Genomic DNA, 20,935 nt, shown 5'->3' on the forward strand with positions numbered 1-20,935 from the left:
AGCATCCATGATCTTATGTATAACATGCATACATCAGGGTTCCCACGGGTCCTTGAAAGTTTGTGAATCTGGGGGGAAAAAATTCCATGGGAAGTTTTTGAAAATATACATGCATAGATATAGGTCATTGAAAGCGCTTGAATCTATTTTATGCATTAAGTTTTCTGGAAAAAATCCATATTATTCCCTGTGTAGTGTAGGATAATATCATAAAAATTCTAGACTTTTTAAGCACACGTGCTAAACTGTTTGCTTTAAATACTTATATCTTCTGTATGCAATGTTGATTCATACCAAAATGCTTTTTGCATAGTGTTTGACACATTAAAACGTCTCGGGATATGTATGTAACTCTTGTTCCCTGAGAAGGGAACGAGACGCTGCGTCTCCCTTGCAATACTTCCTTCATCCCTGTAACGCCGTCTTTGACAATATTTCAGATAGCGATATACTTCCTGGCTCCCGCGTCATCCTGTCTTTGTCGTAAAGCCTCACCATTGAATTTGATAAACACATTCAGTACCCCTAAAGTGTCACCGCAGTGAAAGGGAACTGTAACAATGTATCTTAAAAGGTAACATGATGTAACCTTGCTCTCACTTGAAATGTGTCCCCAAATGTAGTCCTTGAATTTTAGGGTATTGGACCTGGAAAGTCCTTGAATTTGAAGTTAATTAAGGTGTGGGAACCCTGATACATATAAAGATTTGAATAAAATGGATCAAGCACAAGAGCCTCGAGAATGTTCCAGATGTTTAATTCCAAAATAATGATGACAAAACAGAAAATATTTACAGCACATATCGCGTAAGCACGTATGGTTTCTGTACAAAGAAATATACACATGCAAAAAGTATAAAATAACCAAAATAAAAGTTTAAAATGACAATACATTAAAATACAATGAGATCAGAACTAAAATCAGACATTCAATGAATCGCTTTAAAAAATGTATCCAGTCCGAGTTCCCGTGCTGTAAAGGCATCTGTACAACTTTACAATGACAAATAAATTAGGGGAAATGATATGGGTCTATACAGATGATTCAATAATGTTCTTTCCTATTGGGAAAGACTCACGGTCCACCATTCAAACATTTCATTACACTCCAACATCTTAAAGATCAGAAATAAACTGATTATGCATTGAGGATCACTGTCTCCAATGGACATCGACATACTGAGAACAACAGGCCGATAGTTACAGACCGCATACAAATCTCGCTCCAGTGAAATCGAACTATAGAGACTGTCGAGCTTGACTAACCGGTCACAAATTACTATCCAAGGCCATACAACTAAAACAGACCATTTGCATTAAAACTAAATAATAAGATCAATATCATAATTTAAAGGCTTCACATTTTCTCTTGCTATGACAATCAAATCAGTTCAATGTCAAAGACTTGCTTAGTATTGTCTAATGGAAGGGTGTGTGTTTTCGAAAATGTGCAGAAAAACCAAAATGTAAAACCTGTGAAATGTAAATTACATGGACACCTAGGAAAAGAAATAAACAATTATTTCCAAACGTAAAGCTATGAGAAACTCATGTAAACAACTTGCTATATCATGTATAACTTGAAGTTGTGTGTGTATAGGGGAAAGAAACAATGGAGAACTTTGGCATAACAACAGAAAAGTGACTAGCGTAAGTGCCATGTAGACAATAATAACAACCCTGTAGAAACAGAGCATATATAATACTTAACTAAATAAAAGACCAGATTAAATAAATCACAACAGCAGAACCTACAGCACCGAATATGTGCCATTTACTATTAATGGTATGACGGATGTCTTCAAAAACAGCTGCGTAAACCGATGAATCCACAACATTGCACATTGTATGATCTGGAAATATCGTGAATGCGTTTACAGTATTCAGTCATTCCTGATTGGCCGCCGTATGGCTGTCGTCCAAAAGATTCATTTCTCCAGCCTCGAAGTTGCATTGAATAAAAAACAAAAAACAGGGCAGACACTAGTATAAGGCGTAAAGATCTTTAAATTGCACAATAAACACAATTTGTTCTAGTAAATAAAAGATTTATATTGCAGCCGTACAAAATTTGCAGCTAAACGTGGCAGAGTCATCATTGTTCAAATAAGCAACTAATTACACAACAAGCTTTCAATTAAAATAGTTCAATTCATTTGTTCACAATTCATAATGCATTCATTCAAACTCGTTTGATGTAACGGATTCGATTCCCATTCAAATACGCAGCACGTGTCATCATGTATTCCAATGCAAAGTTTCATTACGAAAGGATTTGACCTTAAATGTTTCGAACACTGTAAAAGCGCAAAAACCGAGCGGCTTGCTCTGTCTGGCTCAGGCAAAACGGAAAATAAAAGGTTGCTCGTGCTAAACTGCATTGCATCGCTTTCTTCAAGACACCACTGCTGTGCAGATCACTTTGTTCCACACAAAATATGAGTTTATTTATCTTGATTTGTTGGTCATTCAGCAAATCGGAGAAAATGTATATATATATATTTATTTATTTATATATATATATTCCATTGTTTAATCTCTGGGTCAAAGTCTTTATGTAGTTCAGAATGAGGCAGCAGCAATCAACCGGGTGAGGATTATCAATCTTATATATAGTGTCTGCCAAATAGGCTCTGATTGGCAGACAAGTTTGCAAACACACATTTTGATAGGCTCAGGACTTCTTATAATTGGCAGTAGAAACAGGATGAGATTAATGCTTTCATTTCAATGGTCAGATCCGAGGCGGTAACCTGCTTTGCAGGAAGGTCTTTATCCCCCCGAGAGGCCGCAGGTCGTTCTGGTGTTTGCGGCGGTCGATGAAAGAGATGAGTCTAGAGGTATCGATGCATTCGGCCGAGCGACGGCCACCTCCCGGCCTCAGCCAGGGCTCCTGCAGGCAGGTGGCAGCCGAGGGCCGCTTAGAAGGTTCGGTCCTGAGAAGCAGACACATGAAATCCCGTGCTGCCTGGCTAACGCCCTGGAAGTAGTCGTCGGGGAAGCTAAAGTCTAGCCGACAGATGTTGAGGCAGGTTTCCTCCACGCTTTCATCCAAGAACGGAGACGCTCCACTTAGCATCACATACGTCACCACCCCCAAACTCCACAAGTCACAGGAGGGAGAGACAGCGTCCCCGAGAACCAGCTCGGGCGCTGCAAACTCTGGGCTACCCAGCAGAGGGTGAACATAGGGCGTAGAGTTCAGCTGGACGGCATCACCGAAATCTGTGAGCTTCACCGTCGGCTGCGAGGAGCTCTGGTCCACCAAGAGATTTTCGGGCTGGTCAGAGAATGGAAATAGGGGAATTTATTAACGTAATATATTTAAAATTAGTGATTCATAAAAATGTAAAAAAAAGGCACCACAAATGGTAGCTTAGTTGATAGGGCACTGCATTAGCAACACAAAAGGCATAAGGTTTGATCCCTATAAAGGATGAAACATGACTCATACTAAATAAATACATAAATGCAGAAATATATAAATAAATAAACACACAAATAAATAAATAAAGTGTAAATAAATGCACAAATAAATAAATAAATGCAGAAATACACAAATAAATGTATTATAACTAGTCAAAGATTAATCGTGATTAATCATATATTTTTATAAATATATTTATATTCATACAATTTAATATATCAAAATATTTATAAAAATGTTTTTTAAATGCAAACATTAATGTGTGTGTATTTATATAAAATAATTACACACAGTGCACACACAGGCTCTTTCTCAATTCCAAGAACGCAAAGAACGGACTTGCGTCCTCGTGGAGATCGGTCTTGCCAGGCGACCTTGGAAGAACGAACTCGGAAGTTTTGCCGCAATGACTTCTGGGGCGTTAAGCGATTTCAGCAAGTCTGCATTTGATGCATCCTCGATATCAAGAACACATCCGGGTATTTTCATGCGTCCTCTGTCCTTGCATTCTTGAGAATTGGAATGAACTATGACCGTTAATGATGACGTAGAGCGAGGACACGAGGACGCAAGATCGCTGAAGAACGCATATTGAGAAACAGCCACATAAATGATGCAAAAAACTTTTATTTTGTACAATATGCGATTAATCGCAATGAATCTTTTGACAGCCCTAATTATAACACAAGTGGTACAAAATAATACAATTAAAAGTTGGTATTTTTGGCAAAACTATATAATATTTATTTAGCCATTTATGTATTTATTTACACTTAATATATTTATTTATTTCAGCATTTTAGAAAAATGTTGTTTAGGTATATTTCTTATTTATATTTATAAAATAAAATATATCAAAATATATATAAATATACAAGTAAATGTTTCTTAAATGCAAACATTAATGTGTGCGTATTTATATATAAAAGAATTACACACAGTGCACTGCACACACATAAATTATGCAAAAACATTTATTTTTTATGCGATTAATCGCAATTAATCTTTTGACAGCCCTAATTATAACACAATTGGTACAAAATAATACAATTTAAAGTTAATATTTTTGGCAAAACTATATATTATTTATTTATTTATGCATTTATTTACACTTAATATATTTATTTATTTAGGCATTTAATTCATTACTTATTTATGTCTGCTGTTATGTATTTATTCATTTATTTCTACATTTCTAAATTTATTTATTTTCGTGTGCTACATAGATGCCCAGGTAAGACATACTGAAAAAATGTATACCTTGTAATGCACTTGAAATCATAATAAAATTCCAAATGCATAAATGTAAATTAGGAAATTACCTTATTTTCCAGACAATAAGTCGCACTTTTTATATAGTTTGGCGGGTCCTGGAACTTCCAGTCAGGTTTGATTTATACGTCAAAATTATTTCATATGAACCAAGAGAAACCATTACGTCTATAGCCATGAGAGTCCGCTCTATACTGCTCCTGTATTTATGTGATTCAATGGATTCAGTGATGCGAAATGACTTTGGGTCCTTTTTGAACTTGATTTGGCTTCTCGTGTTAATTTAGCCTATTCAGCCTCTCAGGTATGTTGTGTATTGTATTGTGTATTGTGCAAGTAACTGTTTATGTTACTTTAACATGTACGGACACCTATTCAGCCTGCTGTTATGTGCTATTGTTTAGTTGAATAACTTACCTTTCCAGAATAAATGATTTTGTGAAATAATTTTCTAAATAAACGCGACGTATAGTCCAATGCGACTTATATATGTTTTTCCTTTTCAAAACGCATTTTTGACTGATGCTACTTCGGAAAATCCCAACAGCTCATAAAATAAAGTGCGGCTTTTTAAAATATCTATATGTACTATCAACACAAACCTTTAAATCCAGATGAACTACTCTACAGTTATGCAGGTACTGCAAAGCTTCTAAAATGTCCCGAAGATAAAAGGCCACCTTCTCTTCTGTGAGGTTCCCCCAGCTTACAATATAGTCCAGCAGACGGCCCTGATCAGCCCTGTCCAATCACACAACACACACACATATTGTCAGGAATAAAACAGCAGGAACCACCACGATAATATTTAGCATGGGTGATTGTTTTCTCTCACATCTCCAGGACCAGTGCATAGCTGCTGGAGGTCTCAAACGTGTCCAGTAGTCTGACTAGGCGTGGGTGCTGGAGTCTCTGCAGAACGGTGAGTTCATGCGTGACCTGGTCTCGTTTCGTCAGCTTCTTATTCACAAACTTGACGGCGACGGTGCGTTTCGATCCCCTCTGGTCACAGTGTTTCACCACAGAGAACCTTCCCCTGAGAGAAACCAAAACAGTTTTAAAAGGTACAACATTGCTCCGTTCCCATAATAAAGACGCTAGCAAGCAACATAATTTAGTTAGTTAAACTTTTTTTGTTGCATTTAATATGCATCAAACAGGCTGCGACTGTCTCCAGAAGTTTATCATAGAGTTTGACAAAACCCTCTAAAGGATTCAATTTCATATAAAAATAAAGTCTATTGAGAGAGAGTCTCACCTGCCCAGCTCTGCTACTTCAGTATAGAAAGACTCAAAGTTGTCCTTCCATATGACACGAACTCCATCACTTGTAGTGCCTGCAAAAGACCATGTGAATTAGGTTGATGAAATAAATAAAAACACTTGAACAAAATGAAAAATTTTAATCCTTACCCAACACTCTGAGGCTGGCTGATGATGTCACGCTGCCTATGTCATTAGTAGCAATGCACGTGTACGTGCCATCATCATCTGAGGTCACGCCCACAATACGCAGTGTGGCCTCGCCAGTCTCACTGTTGCAGGAAGAGAGAAACAAATTAACCATTAGATTAAGTAATGCTCTTGTGCTGTCTTAAAGGGATAGTTCACCAAAAAATGAAAATTCTTTCATTATTTCTTCACCTTCAAACCTGTATACATTTGTTTGTATTTAGCAATGTTTGTAACTCAACCATTTCAGAGCACCATTGACTTTCACAGTATTTTTTGTCCTACTATGCAAGTAAATGGGGTTCCTGTTTCCTGCTTGATTTCAGTCCTTTGTGTTCAGCAAAACACAGAAATGTATACAGGTTTGTAACAACCTGAGGGTGAGTAAATTATGACAGAATGGCCATTTTTGGATGAACTATCCCTTTAATGTAAGACTGTATGCTTTAAATAAGCACCTGTAGGCTATACTGAAGTGGCCGTTGTTGCTGATTGTTTTCTGATCGGGTCCCTTCCAGGTGACTGTGGCTTTGGGGCGGCCACACACCTTACACCTGAGAGTGACACACTCCCCTTTATCACAGCTCACGTCACCCAGTGGAATGAGAATCTCCGGTGGAACTTGAGAAAAATAAAAATAAAAGCATTGCTTTTCAACATTTCCATTCATAAAATCTGTTTACAACTTTGAAATACTTTAAGCAAACACCAACAACGGAGTACTTAATAAAAATGTGAAACTCACCATCATAGATATAATTTGGATTTAAAAGCTGCAATATAAAGAAAAACATTTTAAAAAATGTATCTTTGTAAAGATAAATGAAATCATACTAAGTAGATTTTCAGATTTACATGAAGGTTTGTATTGTTAGTTACCTTTACAGAGACCTTGTTGGTTAGTCCCTCTCTGGATTTCCGGTATCCGTTCTCTAGCTTGGTCTCCTTTTTACCGTCCTTCTCTCTTTTTTCAGACTTCTTTCGGATGCGAAGGGATGTATGCCATGATGATGATTTCCTGCTGGAAATACCAATATGTGTCCAAACAATGTTAAAAATACTTAATATACTATACAATGCTATATCAAGTATATTTAACTCTTTCCCCGCCATTAAAGAGTTATCTCATCAATTAAGAGAAAACATTTGCATGGAAAAAAGACGTGTTCCCGATGAGTTTTCAATGGTTATCTGTAAAACTGTGATTATCCACTAGATGTCACCCAATTTATAAAAAACTAAAGCAAAAACGTATTTTAGGGCTGCCTAATGATTAGTCACTATTAGACTATTTGCTTGCCGAATTAAAGTTTTTGTTTACATAATTATTATACACAGTACATCAACAAATATTATGTATATATAAATACAAACCCATGTATGTATTATTTTAAGGGAAAAACATTGATATAATAAATATTTATATATGATATAAATATTCAAATGTTTATACACATGCAAATATTTCTTAAATATATACATGCATGTGTGTGCATTATATATACAATTATTATACACATTACACACACATTTAATATGTAAACAAAAAATGTTTATTCTGCAAATGATTAGTCGCAACTAATCGTTAAGCAGCTTTAAGTTATTTATTAATATTTTACACTCTGTGTTTGTTTTGATAATTGTTTGAATCTGATCTCTAACAAAATTCCTTTACAAAAAACGCAATTATTTCAGCTTTTTGCTAAAAAATTAGTATTTTGAAGAAAAAATATATATACCCATATTTAAGAGTTTATAAGCAGAGAAAAAAATATAGATAGGATGACATTTTATTTCCAGATTTGTTTGTTTATTTGAAAGCAGATGGTCTGTTTTTTTCATTTGATATATTTGTTTGTTTATATATTTATAGAAGAAAATTTCCCTGGAAGACATATTGTGGCAGGCACCTTTAAAAAAAAAAGGCTGGCGGGGAATGAGTTAACAATTATAAATATACTATATTATAATATACTTTTATACACACTGTTATTTACATCCTTATAGAAATACTTTCTGATATGTGACTGTGTCTGTGAAACCCAGGTGAACTTCCATAGTGTACTTAAAGTGCTTTATTTTCGCACACTAATTTTGTACTTAATATACTAAAAATTCATCTTTAGTACTTCTTAAGATGTTCTTAAGATCATCTAAGTGTACTTCACTGTGCTATTTTGAGACACCATATATATGATAAAATTTGCTAAAAATGTATTTAAAAAATGTATTTAGGTACCACTTCTTGTAAACTTGAACCCATATTTGTATGAAAGTTGAGTTCAAGTTTAATACAAGTGTTAACTAAATACATTTTTAATACATAGATAGTATGTTGAAAGTGCATTTTAGTTCATATTCATTGTGTCTCAAAATAGCACAGTGAGGTACACTTAAATAATCTTAAGAACATCTTAAAAAGTACTAAAGATGAAAGGCCCCTTTTTATATCTTTAATATTAATATTAAGACCATTTCAAAGATTGAAATCAATAATTGATTAAACTTTGAAGCTCCAAATCTTATAATCAGATTATTACTGTACTCTGTACTGTATTCTCATTGAAAATAAATGACTTCCGACCACTTTGACGCTCTCGGCGGTGGCGGTGTGAACATACAGTAAGACTTTAGCCTGTATTTCACAGACAGGGTCACATAGAATTGTTATGCAATATTTAATGCCCAGAAAAATAGGGGTTCATAACCACAATTAAAACAAAAGCTGCATCTCATGAGGTGTCAGAGGGGATCTCTTACTTAATGGTTGCCTCTGATATGTCAGGGATAATGGCAGAGGTGTGGCCCAGCACGTATCCGGGGATCCAGCCCTCGGCAGCTGGGCATTGGTCGGTGGCGGCGCGAAACACCAGAAACATGTTTTGCTGATTGGAGGCCAGGATCTGCACAACCTCCCCCTGACGTACATTGATCTCATCCTCTTTAAGAGCCACATAGTCCTGAGTCACCAACATGGTGGAGATGTTACTGCTGCTGCTGCTTTCACTCTGTGGACACAAACACACACATAGGTCTTAAAACCAAAAACACTAGAAAGGTTTAACACAAAGTGCTACAAATGAGACCTTTAAATGTTACCTGTGAAAGAAATGTTTTTTAAAGGAAAACATCCCCTTTTTTTTAAGATTTTACTAGACGATAGACAAATTAATACATACCTATCTTCTCCAATGCGTGCACTTAATCTTTTTACAGCGAGTCGGGAAAGTGTTAGCATTTAGCCTAGCCCCATTCATTCCTTAGGATCCAAACAGGGATGAATTTAGAAGCCACCAAACACTTCCATGTTTTTCATATTTAAAGACTGTTACATGAGTAGTTACACGAGTAAGTATGGTGGCACAAAATCAAACGTGGCGATTTTTAAGCGGATAAAAAATGAGAACTATATTGTATGGCAGAAGAGCATTTAGTTTGCAGCACTTCAACCTCGGCATGCAGTAACATCTTCACTCCTGACTACTCCCCCTCAGTCAAAATTACTGCGCCCAAGGTCAAAGTTCTTCAAGCTAAGTGCTTATCTGCCATACAATATAGTTCTCATTTTTTATCCACTTAAAAAATCACCACGTTTTATTTTGTGCCACCATACTCACTCGTGTAACTACTCGTGTAACAGTCTCTAAACAGGAAAAACATGAAAGTGTCTGGCGGCTTCCAAATTCATCCCTGCTTGGATCCCAAGGAACGAATGGGGCCAGGCCAAATGCCAACACATTCATGACACTCTGTACAAGATTAAGTGCACGCATTGAAAAAAGATAGGTATGCATTAATTTGTCTAAGTTGAGGTAAGAACATAGTAAAATATAGAAAAACTGTGGTGTTTTCCTTTAAGATCCACTTAAATGTACTACAGGTTCTATATGTTTGGGGTTCTGGAGATAAAACATTAGTAAGACATCATGCAACAACTCCCATGTTTCATAATCTGTTTACCAGATGATCATTCCTCACATCAGTTCATCCATATCATGCTTTAGTTTACATCACATAAAACGTCTGAATTAAAAGGTTACACATGACCCTGCAAATAACGCACTGCATTGAAGACATTCATTGGAAAACTAAACGTGTGTCATTAAAAAAAAATATAAGAGAAAAGAATCATTTCATGTTAATTATTAATTTTAAAAGATACCACATATCTAATATCCCAAAATAGTTCAGTTGGTATATAAATATCCACTGATGTTTCCTGTGTTAGCTTCATAAGAGATTAAAAGTGTTAGTTCTAGCTGATTATCAGAAGACCCCACATAGAGAAGGATGCTTGTGGCTGGTAAAAGCTTTGGCAAGAACATATGAACTAAAGTTAGTGATTGGCCAAAAAGCAGAACTATGTTAGATATCTGAGATGCAGAGTAAGGATTTGCTGGAGATCCACAGAGTAGAAACCAGGTTAGGAGAAGCAGAAATCAGAGAGAGTCCAGGTGGGTTAGAGAGTCATTCATGAGGGAAACAAGGGGCTGAGAACAGCCGAAGCGTTGTGGTGGCCACGGCTGGAGTATGTCTCTTACCCCATTGCTTTGAGTGGATTGGATAGATTGCTCACTGGCAGAAGAGCAGGTACTCATGCGATCTGCATCTTTACTGTGGGTGGAGTGCCGGTGGCTTTGGTTCTGATTCTGTCGCACCGGGGTGTCGCACCCTTCCCCGGGGAACGTGAAGGAACCGGGTCTACTGGCGGGTGAGGCGGGAACTGAGCTCCAAAACGAATTGGTGGACGATGGTGTGGAAGCGCCCCCCGTCTTTGGCCCAGGACTGCAGGGTGGGATGGGGTCTTTGAAAGCTGGTGTAGCTAGCGGAGAAGCCATGGGTGAGATGGTGCTAGGTCTGGGTTTGACCAGAGCTAGCGGGGCCACGGTGGCTCTCGGGACTCCGTCTGTTCTGCTGTCTTTGGAAGAACTTTCAGCAGAGTCTGTTTGTTTAGGGTGGGGGCTGCCAGGAACCTTCGATTTAGAGGGGTCTCGGGCTGGATCGGGTTCTGTGGTGCTACAGGGGGAGGGACCCCTGGAGAGAGGTCTTGGGGACATACCTGATATTTTGTCGGGTCCGTCAGGCTCGTGGGCTCCGTGCCCCAGAGCGGGAGAGTGATGACGGAGTGGCTGAGGCAGGCGTGAGGGCTGGGGGATACGGGAGGGGCGGGAGCGGGAACCCGACCCAGCCGGGCCCCCTCCGCCTCCCGCCGGGGCTATGATCTGATTCCCGACACACCCAGCTTGAATATTGCTGCCTGAGACACCAGGTCCATCAAGATGGTTCCTCTGGTACTCTACAGGAGATGTAAGCGCTACAGAGGGAAAGATAAAAAGATATTAAACAAATTTATATGGGCAAGATTGACATGCAAGATTTGTAAACCAACATAAAAGGTACTAGGAGTGATTTTTCGATAACATAGCTTTGTAAAAAAGGTTTAGGGAGCAGTCTACTATTTTTGGCCAAATAGAAAGCATTTAAAACATTAAGGTTGGCTGCTGTATCCTTACGGGGCAAATTTAGTGGCTAAATAAGCAGAACTTAGCTGGCAGTACTTAGCACAACAAACTGAACTCCCTTAAAGCATCTTTAATTGACCAGATAGACCGTTTGATCAATTCTTGAACTGCATCAATCCAAAAATCACCATTGACTTCAAACATACCCAAGCAATTTGGGGGTTTATCTGTAATTAGGTATTGATCAGAGGTCACTGTACCATTGAGGAAGTTGCGCTGGCTCTCCAGCATCTGGCTGATGTGAAGAGTCCAGACCTTCCGTACTCCAGGGTGGCTCGAGTGCAGAATAAAAGCCTCTGTGCTGCCATTGGACGTTCTGGAGGTCAGAGCGAATTTACAGGGGTCTCCGTCCACACTGTCCTCCAGGCCAAGACAGCTAACCTGCACACACACAGGCATATGATTTAACTTCATGCATCCTTTGAATTTTTGATTGCACCTTGGATAAAAGCATATGCCAAATGGATAACTGCAAAAATACAATCCTGATAATATGAAATACCTTAATGCTGTATTTATAAAGGTATCCAGGCATGGAGAAGCCTCTCTTTTTATCAAGAGGTTCACTGAAGATGACAATTTGCTCAAAGAGGAAGACTCTTCTCTCCTTCATCCTGTTCAGGAGGCTTCCTTCCGGTTCGACCACCATGAATGTGTCCTGCAGTAGAAGACGCCCCTGAGCAATGATCTTACCCTGAGAGAGAGAGAGAGGAAAAGGGGAAGAGAGTCATTTAGACCAAGCCGTATCAAACACAGATCAATTAACCTGAATACTTGCATTAACATTTAAAGCAGTTAAAAGCAGTGCTCTTTGTCTTACATCAAATCCCTGGAGTCGACCAACATTCATCATGTCGTTGCATCTTTTTGGTACAATGCACATGATCTCAAGTGCTTTCTACAAAACATGAACACACCACAGTCACGATTCCAATCCAAAAGTAGAAAAGATAAAGAAATGAGAGTTGTAAGAAAAGTCTAACCTCTAATTCCACCGAATCTATTCCAGCTTTTTTGGAAAATTTAAGAAAATCCTGTAAACGAACAAAATGGCAGATAAGACCAAAGCAACATACAGAGTTCCCACTCGAAGCCAAATGCCAAATTCCTTGACTTTTCCTGACTAAAAAGATGATTTTGTATGAGATAGTGTGACCCTGATAATCCCTGATGGTTTCCCGGATAAAGATTAGTTTAAAGGAACAGTATGTCAGAAATTTATATCAATTAATCGTAAAATGGCCCTGATATGTCACTAGACATTAAGAAATCTTTTTTATTTCAAATACTTATATCACTGACAACAGTGGTCTGGACATGATATTGTCATTTAAAAAGTGGAGTTGCAGCCCTCAACTGATGTTTATGTTGTCATGTTGTGTATTGGCCACCAGTTGTGTGATTGCAGTACCAGTTTTAGCCACAAGTTTTGTTATTGCAATATCAGTTTTGGCCACAATCCTACATATTGTTCCTTTAAGCCAGGACTAGGCCTTAGTTTAATTAGGAAATATAACTAGTTTTAACACACATGCCTTACTAAAAACATTACTTGTGTGCATTTTGAGGCAAAACAAAGGGCACTGATGTTTTTTAAGATATGTCGGTGCAAATTGTTTTCAGTTTGGACAGCTCTTACATTTATTTTAGTCTAGGACTAGTCTAATCCCGGTCTGGGAAACCGCACCTATGAGTTTATAAAAAAATGCTTAAATGTGTAAAATGAATAAACAATGCCAATAAACAGCTGTTTAGATTGTAGTCTCACTTAAAATCAGTGGAGCCTGAAACGGCATTCCTTACGTCACAACTTAACAAGATTATATTTTGAACTAAAATTTTAAGCGACTAACAAAATCCCTGATATTTTATATCTTGGTCAAAAAACAAATCCCTGACTTTCAATGTCTGGAATAGACTTCCATGATATTCCAGATATTTCATGACCCGTACGTATCTGCTGATGAGGGTAAAGCATTGCAAATCAGTAAACAGGATGGACAAATCCTTTAACAGCAGCTGGTACTTCATGATCCTCTGCACAGGTTTAATGAGCAGATCTGTGATCTGAAGCCTGTGACCCAGACGCTGCTTAAGATCCTGCAAAGAGACTTGAGACTTAACGCTTAAAATTACAACAAAATACAAACACACTTAATAAACAATATGTGAACAAAACCCAGCTAAAGTCATAAAATCATCCTACACAACTTAAAGAACATTGAGCATGCACAGTCTTACGCCAATTATGCTTAAACTGATAACACGTGGGGTCATGTAAATGGGTAAAACGGTTTTCTTTTATCGGGGAAAGCCCATAAACGGCAAAAAGCGATCGGCACAGGTAGTTTTTTGCTCATTACCCCGATTTCGCATGGCATGTAAACACTTGGTTTTGTCCATGTGCTCATGTCTCTGCGTGTGAAAGATAAACGTCACATGTGGAAGTAAAGGCAAAGTAACGCATAAAAGTCTCCGCTCGACTTATGCTGCGTTCAGACCAGCCGCAGTAGAAGCGCCAAGCGCGAGTGATTTCAATGTTAAGTCAATGTAAAGGCGCATTGAAGCGCCTCTGGAGGCGTCTAGTTCGTGCGAATGGTGCAAATTGAGCATTGTGACGGGAAACGCGCAAGTAGAAAAATTTGAACTTTTATTTTCAGAGAAAAAAAAACGCGCTGTGTTAACTGATCAGGAGCTTGCTCTAGTAGTGACGTGATTACAGGAACCAAGCGGAGTCGCAGAAGCCCCTCCAATGACGCGAATTTCCGTGTGAATGTCTCGATGACTAAAATTTCACGCGTGAATGAAGCGAGTACACTCAAAACGTTCAAGCAGCAAACTAGACGCGGTAGACTCCAATTTGATGCCTCAAACGCGGCTGTTGGGAACCCACGGTAAAGCAGATGGCAGAGAAACTGCGAAAATACATTTACAGGTTCTGCAGACACGAGAAGAGATACAACAGTATAGCTTAAGACAGATTTACCGTCAGCTTTTTGAACGACTATTATATACTATAGGCAGTGACGTTACAGCCTGCGAGAAACCTGACAATTCTCCAATTTGCATGTAAATGCATGAAAACAGTTTTCTATAATAAGCAGATTTTTGATAGTTATCCGCTTATTATGTGCATGTAAACACACTAAGTGTGTGAAAATATAACCTTGATATCTTTAAAATTAACTGAGAAAGGCTATGTCAAAGATTGAAATCAATGATTGAAATCAAACTTTGATGCTCCAAATCAGATTATGAGACTAGATTTCTCAGACAGCATATTAACGCAAACATTACATAAGAAAATGCCAACTTTAAAACCAGCGGGAAAGAAAGGGTCAGTTACGTACCTCAAAATAGGTGTCGATGTACTCCGAGACAATGTGTTCAGATTTGGGTTTGTTCTGGCAGTAAACAACATACATGTGCAGCCTCCGTTCCTGAATGACATCAAGAGTTACATACACAAAATAAAAGTCTGCCTGCACAATTACAGAGGAGTGAATGTACGAATGAGCATCTAGTAACATACATTTTTGAGAAAAAGACAGCTCAGACGCTCCGGTTCCTCAAGGCACTTCTCAAGCTCTCCCTGAAAAAAACTTAAAAAAAACATCAACGATTCCAGTTAGTTTTTCTTCTGGCTAATACTGATATCTAAAGAGATATGGAAAATACGTGGACACGTACTCTCTGTGCCAGTCATATATCTGCTGAATGTTGCCAAACACAATCTTGTCCTTCCCTTTCATGTCATCTGGTACTCCGTCTTCTCTCATCCTGGTCATGTAACCCTAAAGATACACATCACAGCGTCACCTCAGACGTTCACACTTATCCTTGACATCCAGCAAGTACGGGGCAGATTTACTCACCTCAACAACCAGACTGAGATCCCTCACATAGTCCCTCTCAGTCTCTGCCAGCTCCAGGAGGACATAGCTGAATAAAGAGAAAAGGTGTTATACTGACAATGAATGAGGGCAAAAATAAAGCAAAGCTTAAAGGAACAGTATGTAAGATTGTGGCCAAAACTGATATTGCAATCACAAAACTTGTGGCTAAAACTGGTACTGCAATCACACAACTGGTGGCCAATACACAAAATGACAACATAAACATCAGTTGAGGGCTGCAACTCCACTTTTTAAATGACAATAACCTCTGTTGTCAGTGATATAAGTATTTGAAATGAAAAGGATTTCTTAATGTTTAGTGACATAACAGGGCCATTTTACGATTAATCGATATAAATTTTTTACACACTGTTCCTTTAAATAAAGCAAATTTAAAACGTACTGGCGTCTCTTGAGAAAGCCAGTCTTGCGCTCTTCTATTTCATCAATCGGGGAGGATGAGGAGATTAGGGAGTTATCAGAAGGGTTGAAGGACGGGCTGCTGCTGTCGGCCTGCTCCACTGATAGAGAGCTGGGTCTGTCCTCTAGAGCCTGTGAAGACATCAAACACCGCCCGTTACTTGTATATTAGTTTGAGGTTCAGACGACACACCTACTAAACGTCTGATGAATACTGGAAAAAAACTGGTCAATCTAATAAGCGCTGGCTGATATTATAAAATGCCTTGAAAAAAAAAGTCCCTACATATTTGACACTATATAACACTGTTTTAAGCCGTGGTCACACTAGATCTCTGCAGTTTGTAAAACCAGAAAAATCTCTTTAAGAAATTTGCACCACTTTTTGAAGGGGAAAAATCTGATATATCTAAAATCAAAATTAAACCACATATTTCTGACCAATAATAAGACATCAAATTAGGGCTGCACGGTAAATCGCATGTGATTGTCAGACGCATCTCGTCAGTAAAGCGGGTTACTCGATTAGTAGTAAATCGCCATCACCTGCTTTCAGATGGAGCGGCATTTACTACACAAAGCCGTAGTTCACTGAAAAGTGAAAAGTTTAAATGGTCAAAACTTAAAAACGCATGCAAATAATAAACTTTTGGAATGAGGATGCAATTGTCCGTGATAGATACGTGTTGTATACGCTGTTTGATAGGGAAGGGAAGACACGTCGCGCTGTTGACCGGAGCACATCCTTATAGAAAATACACATATCTATGTAAAGGCAAAGAGAGAAATCCAAATCTGCATGTCGCACATGAGCAACGGGTTCTAAAAATGCTCACACTACGTAAAAAATACTCTCAGCATTCAGGATCCCTATGATGACTGAAGTAAACAGAAAGATTTGTTCATGAGATCGGCAAATTTAGCGAGTACTGATCAGAGTCATTTAATGCCATTATCGGCGGCCGATCGATCGAAGCATCCCTAAAATGTACCCTAACCTTTTTTGGAATATTGTGTTGTTGTTCTTTTTTTTACAAAAGACTTATCTGTGAGCTTTATGACTTTTTAAAAATGTATGTGCCCTCATAATCATTAAAAGGGACATATCATGAAAATCTGACTTTTTTCATGTTTAAGTGTTATAATTGGGTCCCTAGTGCTTTTATCAACCTAGAAAATGTGAAAAAGATCAACCCAGTAACTTAGTTTTGGTAAACCATTCTCTGCGAACGTGAAAAAATAGGTCATTGAAATTTGGCTCCCCTTGTGATGTCAGAAGGGGATAATACCACCCCTTAATCTGTACTATCCAACCACGGCACTGCCATTTAGATCAGCTCATTTGCATTTTAAAGGACAATCAAAAACGGCAAATTTTTGCTCACACCTACAAAGTGGTAATTTTAATATGTTATAATAAATTATCTATATGGTATTTTGAGCTAAAACTTCACATACATACTCTGGGGACACCAAAGATTTCGTTAAAAATGTCTTGAAATGTCCCCTTTAAATAAAAACACAAATTTCCTTCCCTCCTCAAAACAATCTCTCTTATTACTTTCGGTCACGAGTAATCTTGTTATATTCAATATCTTTGGGGAAATCTAGCGTGACCCACGGCATTACTGCATTTACCGTACAACTGACTGCAGAGAGTGTCGTTTACATGGGCAGGTTTTGGATGATTAAAGCTGCAAAAAGCATCAGACCACGAGAAATAAGGATCTCTATATCTACTCCTTCAAACAAAATCCCGATGGTCCATAAATTTGCTGTACACACGTTCACACAGGTCAAATTACCATCTTGCTTTTGACCAGCTCTTCAATAGCACTGACTAACTCCGCAGCGCTCGGGGTCTCAGAGCTGGAGGGGCGAACGGAGAGACGAGAGGAGGTCTGCAGAGACGAAAGAGTGAAAGGAGTGAAAAAGGGAAAAAGCCACACTCTGAATGACACAGAGGAAAATGCAGAGCTAAAGCGTGATCAGGATTCACTACTTAAGGTTCTAGGTTATTGTATTTGGTCTCGAGGACATTTAATGCTGGTTTCAGTTTGTACTATCTTGATGATGGTCTCTTAACATTACGTGGTAATCCAAAACATGAATCAAACAGAAATATGTGGGAAATCCAGCAGAAAGTCTCACCCTTGCTGTGCCTTCCAGACTTTCCAATTTGTGTCTGGGAGTGACCTCAGGTCTGCTTAGCTTTTACAGGCCAATCAGACAGCAGAGTGGATAATGAGGGGATAAGCACAGAAGGGAGGGAGGAGGGGTTGTGAATGGGCGGGGTTTGGTGGGTTAGTTAAAGGGGGTAAAGAGCGAGGGGTGGAGTCATCTCAAGGCACATGACCCTCTTTTTCTACTCATCCCTAACGCTGATGCACGCTGCACTGAAACACCCGTCCCCACCTTAAGATCACATCTGCACTGTAATACACTGGAACTGCATTGTGTATGTTTGAGGAATTCAGTCAGATTCAAATCAGAACATTAGGAGGACGCTGATCAGATAAAGATACTAATAAGTGGAACTAAATCATAAAAATAATGCCACAATGAAAAAGAAGTACAAAATGAAAATGGGTATTTAAGTTTAAATCAGAAAGATTTAAACAACAGAAAGAGAAAATCTCAATGTCTAAATGCCAATGTAATAGCAATATGAAAACGAAATGAAGAAAAAATTTGTTTAAAAGAGCACTAGGTCAAACAGGAAGTCTACTGAGGTTCTCAGGAAGTATTCGGCTTCTAACGCTCTACCAACAAAAGCAAGAACCAAATAATCAGCAAAGTAAAGTAGAAAGAAACGGGATCTCAGGTCATTCGAAAAGAGGGGATTATGGGAAAAGAAAGCAAATTATATGAAAGGAGGGAGACCAGAAAGGGAGGAATCAGATGGAGAGATATGGGAACTGAGATAAAACAAAGACAGGACACAAATCAACGTAATGCTATGGCAAACAATACAAGCCAAACAAAACAAAAGAGAAAAACAAATTAGAGTCACAAGCTGTTCTTGAGCAGGGATGAACTAAGCTACTGGAGCAGTTCAACGTTTTGTGACCATTACGCTGATGATTTTCACACGGCCAAAGATAAAAAAGGAAATCTGAAATGAGCACATTATTTGCCATTTAATTCGGAAAAAATTAAAAAACACAGCTTAACGGAATATTCCATTTTCCTAAAGAAAAATCCAAATAATCCACTCACCACCATGTCATCCAAAATGTTGATGTCTTTCTTTGTTCAGTCGAGAAAAAATTATGTTTTTTTTTAGGAAAACATGGATTTTTCTCATTTTAATGGACTTTAATAGACACCAACAATTAACACTTAACTCAACACATAACAGTTTTTTTCAACGGAGTCCCAAAGGACCACAAACGATCCCAAACGAGGCACAAGTGTCCCACCCAGCGAAACGATTGCCATTCCCGACAAGAAAAACGACAAATATACACCCTCCAAGCACAACTTCTCGTCTAGATCCGGTCGTGATGCGCCAGGGGACCCCACGCAATACGTCATGACGTCAAGAGGTCACAGAAGACGAACGCGAAACTCCGCCCCAGTGTTTACAAGTGTGTTGAAAGAGGACCGTTCCTACGTTGTTGTATGTCAACTGATACTAATTAATGTCTTTGTGTCAGTTTATTATTTACAATGGTCCGCAAATGTGCGTTTTATATATGTAACACGTGACCTCCCTACGTCACTACGCATTTACGTTAGGTCACGCTGGACCGGACCTAGACGAAAAGTTGTGGTTTAAAAGAGCATTTTTTTATTTTTCTTGTCAAAAATGACAATTTTTTTGCTAGATAAGACCCTTATGCCTCGTTTGGGATTGTTTATAGTCCTTTGAAACTCCGTTGAAAAAAACTGTTACGTGTTGAGTTAAGTGTCAATTGTTGGTGTCTACTAAAGTCCATCAAAATGAGAAAAATCCTGCAATGTTTTCCTCAAAAAACATAATTTCCTCTCGACTGAACAAAGAAAGACATCAACATTTTGGATGACATGGTGGTGAGTAAATTATCTGGATTCTTCTTTTAAGAAAACTGACTAATCCCTTAATGCTTTGTACATAACCAATCAGAGTTATATCTTATTTATAGAAATGTATAAATAACATAAAGATCACATGAACTAGGAAAAGCTTTGGCACACAGAAGCTACAAACATCTTTAAGTAATGTCTCTAACAGGGTTGAGGGTTTAAAGGTCACCTATGTAACACTAAACAAAGCCCAAAATAAAAAACAATCAATCAACAAACAAAAACCTTGTGATTCTCAAACCAACCACCCTCCACAACCCCCTTTAGAGCCTTGTTCTGCCGTGGGCCGCCTCACCTTGTCGTCCTGCGCGTCCGGTTGGAGGAGGCTGTGCTGCTGGATCGCCATAGGTGGAGGAAGAGGCACAGCGTCAGCACCTTCCTCCCCCTCTTCCTCTCCACAGCTCTGCATGCCTGATGATGATGACTTTGAGAGGGTGCCACTGCTCAAACCTTCATTACGCACTCTCTGTTTACATTTGGGAGGGATTGATTAGGTTACATACATGTAGAAAAACAGCATTTCCCGTTTTAATATCAGTATACAACTATTAAATGGCCGAACCTCCTCCAAAGTCTCATCTTGGGGTGTTGCAGCGCTGTCATCTGAGTCTTTCTGCGATCCAATTTCTGCGCTCTTTCTGACATCACGGCTCTTCTTGTGTTTGTGAGCCAGCTTCTTCACATGGCCATCTGCTTTACCACTGCTAAGTCTTCTCACAGGGCTGGTCAGCCATTTTCTTAATGTGTTTCCTGGACGCTTTGGTCCGGGGGAACTGTGGGAGCCCATGACAAGACCTGGCTGAAGGGTGGCAGAAGAGCCTGGCAAAATGGCATCATTACTGCACACCGAGAGTGCGTCTGAAAAGTAAACAAGAGCT

At 38.6% G+C, this 20,935-nt stretch overlaps 1 protein-coding gene across 2 annotated transcripts in view; it reads right to left on the minus strand.

Annotated features, from left to right (window-relative positions):
* Positions 1-736: 736 nt before the first annotated feature.
* The window catches only part of trioa (trio Rho guanine nucleotide exchange factor a), a 107,013-nt gene continuing 86,814 nt past the window's right edge, over positions 737-20,935 (minus strand). The window contains exons 36-58 of one of the 2 annotated variants that reach the window (XM_073858304.1): positions 20,620-20,915; positions 20,353-20,523; positions 17,795-17,890; positions 15,973-16,121; positions 15,549-15,615; positions 15,364-15,467; positions 15,206-15,275; positions 15,024-15,113; positions 13,675-13,773; positions 12,657-12,701; positions 12,494-12,571; positions 12,176-12,367; positions 11,874-12,054; positions 10,693-11,465; positions 8,912-9,159; positions 7,031-7,169; positions 6,897-6,924; positions 6,610-6,772; positions 6,113-6,234; positions 5,958-6,036; positions 5,535-5,735; positions 5,302-5,440; positions 737-3,280 (exon numbers count right to left, since the gene is read on the minus strand). In XM_073858304.1, the coding sequence (XP_073714405.1) occupies positions 2,735-3,280; positions 5,302-5,440; positions 5,535-5,735; positions 5,958-6,036; positions 6,113-6,234; positions 6,610-6,772; positions 6,897-6,924; positions 7,031-7,169; positions 8,912-9,159; positions 10,693-11,465; positions 11,874-12,054; positions 12,176-12,367; positions 12,494-12,571; positions 12,657-12,701; positions 13,675-13,773; positions 15,024-15,113; positions 15,206-15,275; positions 15,364-15,467; positions 15,549-15,615; positions 15,973-16,121; positions 17,795-17,890; positions 20,353-20,523; positions 20,620-20,915 (4,076 nt within the window). In that variant the 3' untranslated portion in view covers positions 737-2,734. Of the gene's footprint in view, positions 3,281-5,301; positions 5,441-5,534; positions 5,736-5,957; positions 6,037-6,112; positions 6,235-6,609; positions 6,773-6,896; positions 6,925-7,030; positions 7,170-8,911; positions 9,160-10,692; positions 11,466-11,873; positions 12,055-12,175; positions 12,368-12,493; positions 12,572-12,656; positions 12,702-13,674; positions 13,774-15,023; positions 15,114-15,205; positions 15,276-15,363; positions 15,468-15,548; positions 15,616-15,972; positions 16,122-17,794; positions 17,891-18,140; positions 18,947-20,352; positions 20,524-20,619; positions 20,916-20,935 lie in introns of those variants that run through there. The other variant, XR_012359731.1, reaches the window with a different exon arrangement.

This window comes from Misgurnus anguillicaudatus, chromosome 20 (genome assembly GCF_027580225.2).
Source record: "Misgurnus anguillicaudatus chromosome 20, ASM2758022v2, whole genome shotgun sequence".
NCBI lineage: Eukaryota > Metazoa > Chordata > Actinopteri > Cypriniformes > Cobitidae > Misgurnus > Misgurnus anguillicaudatus.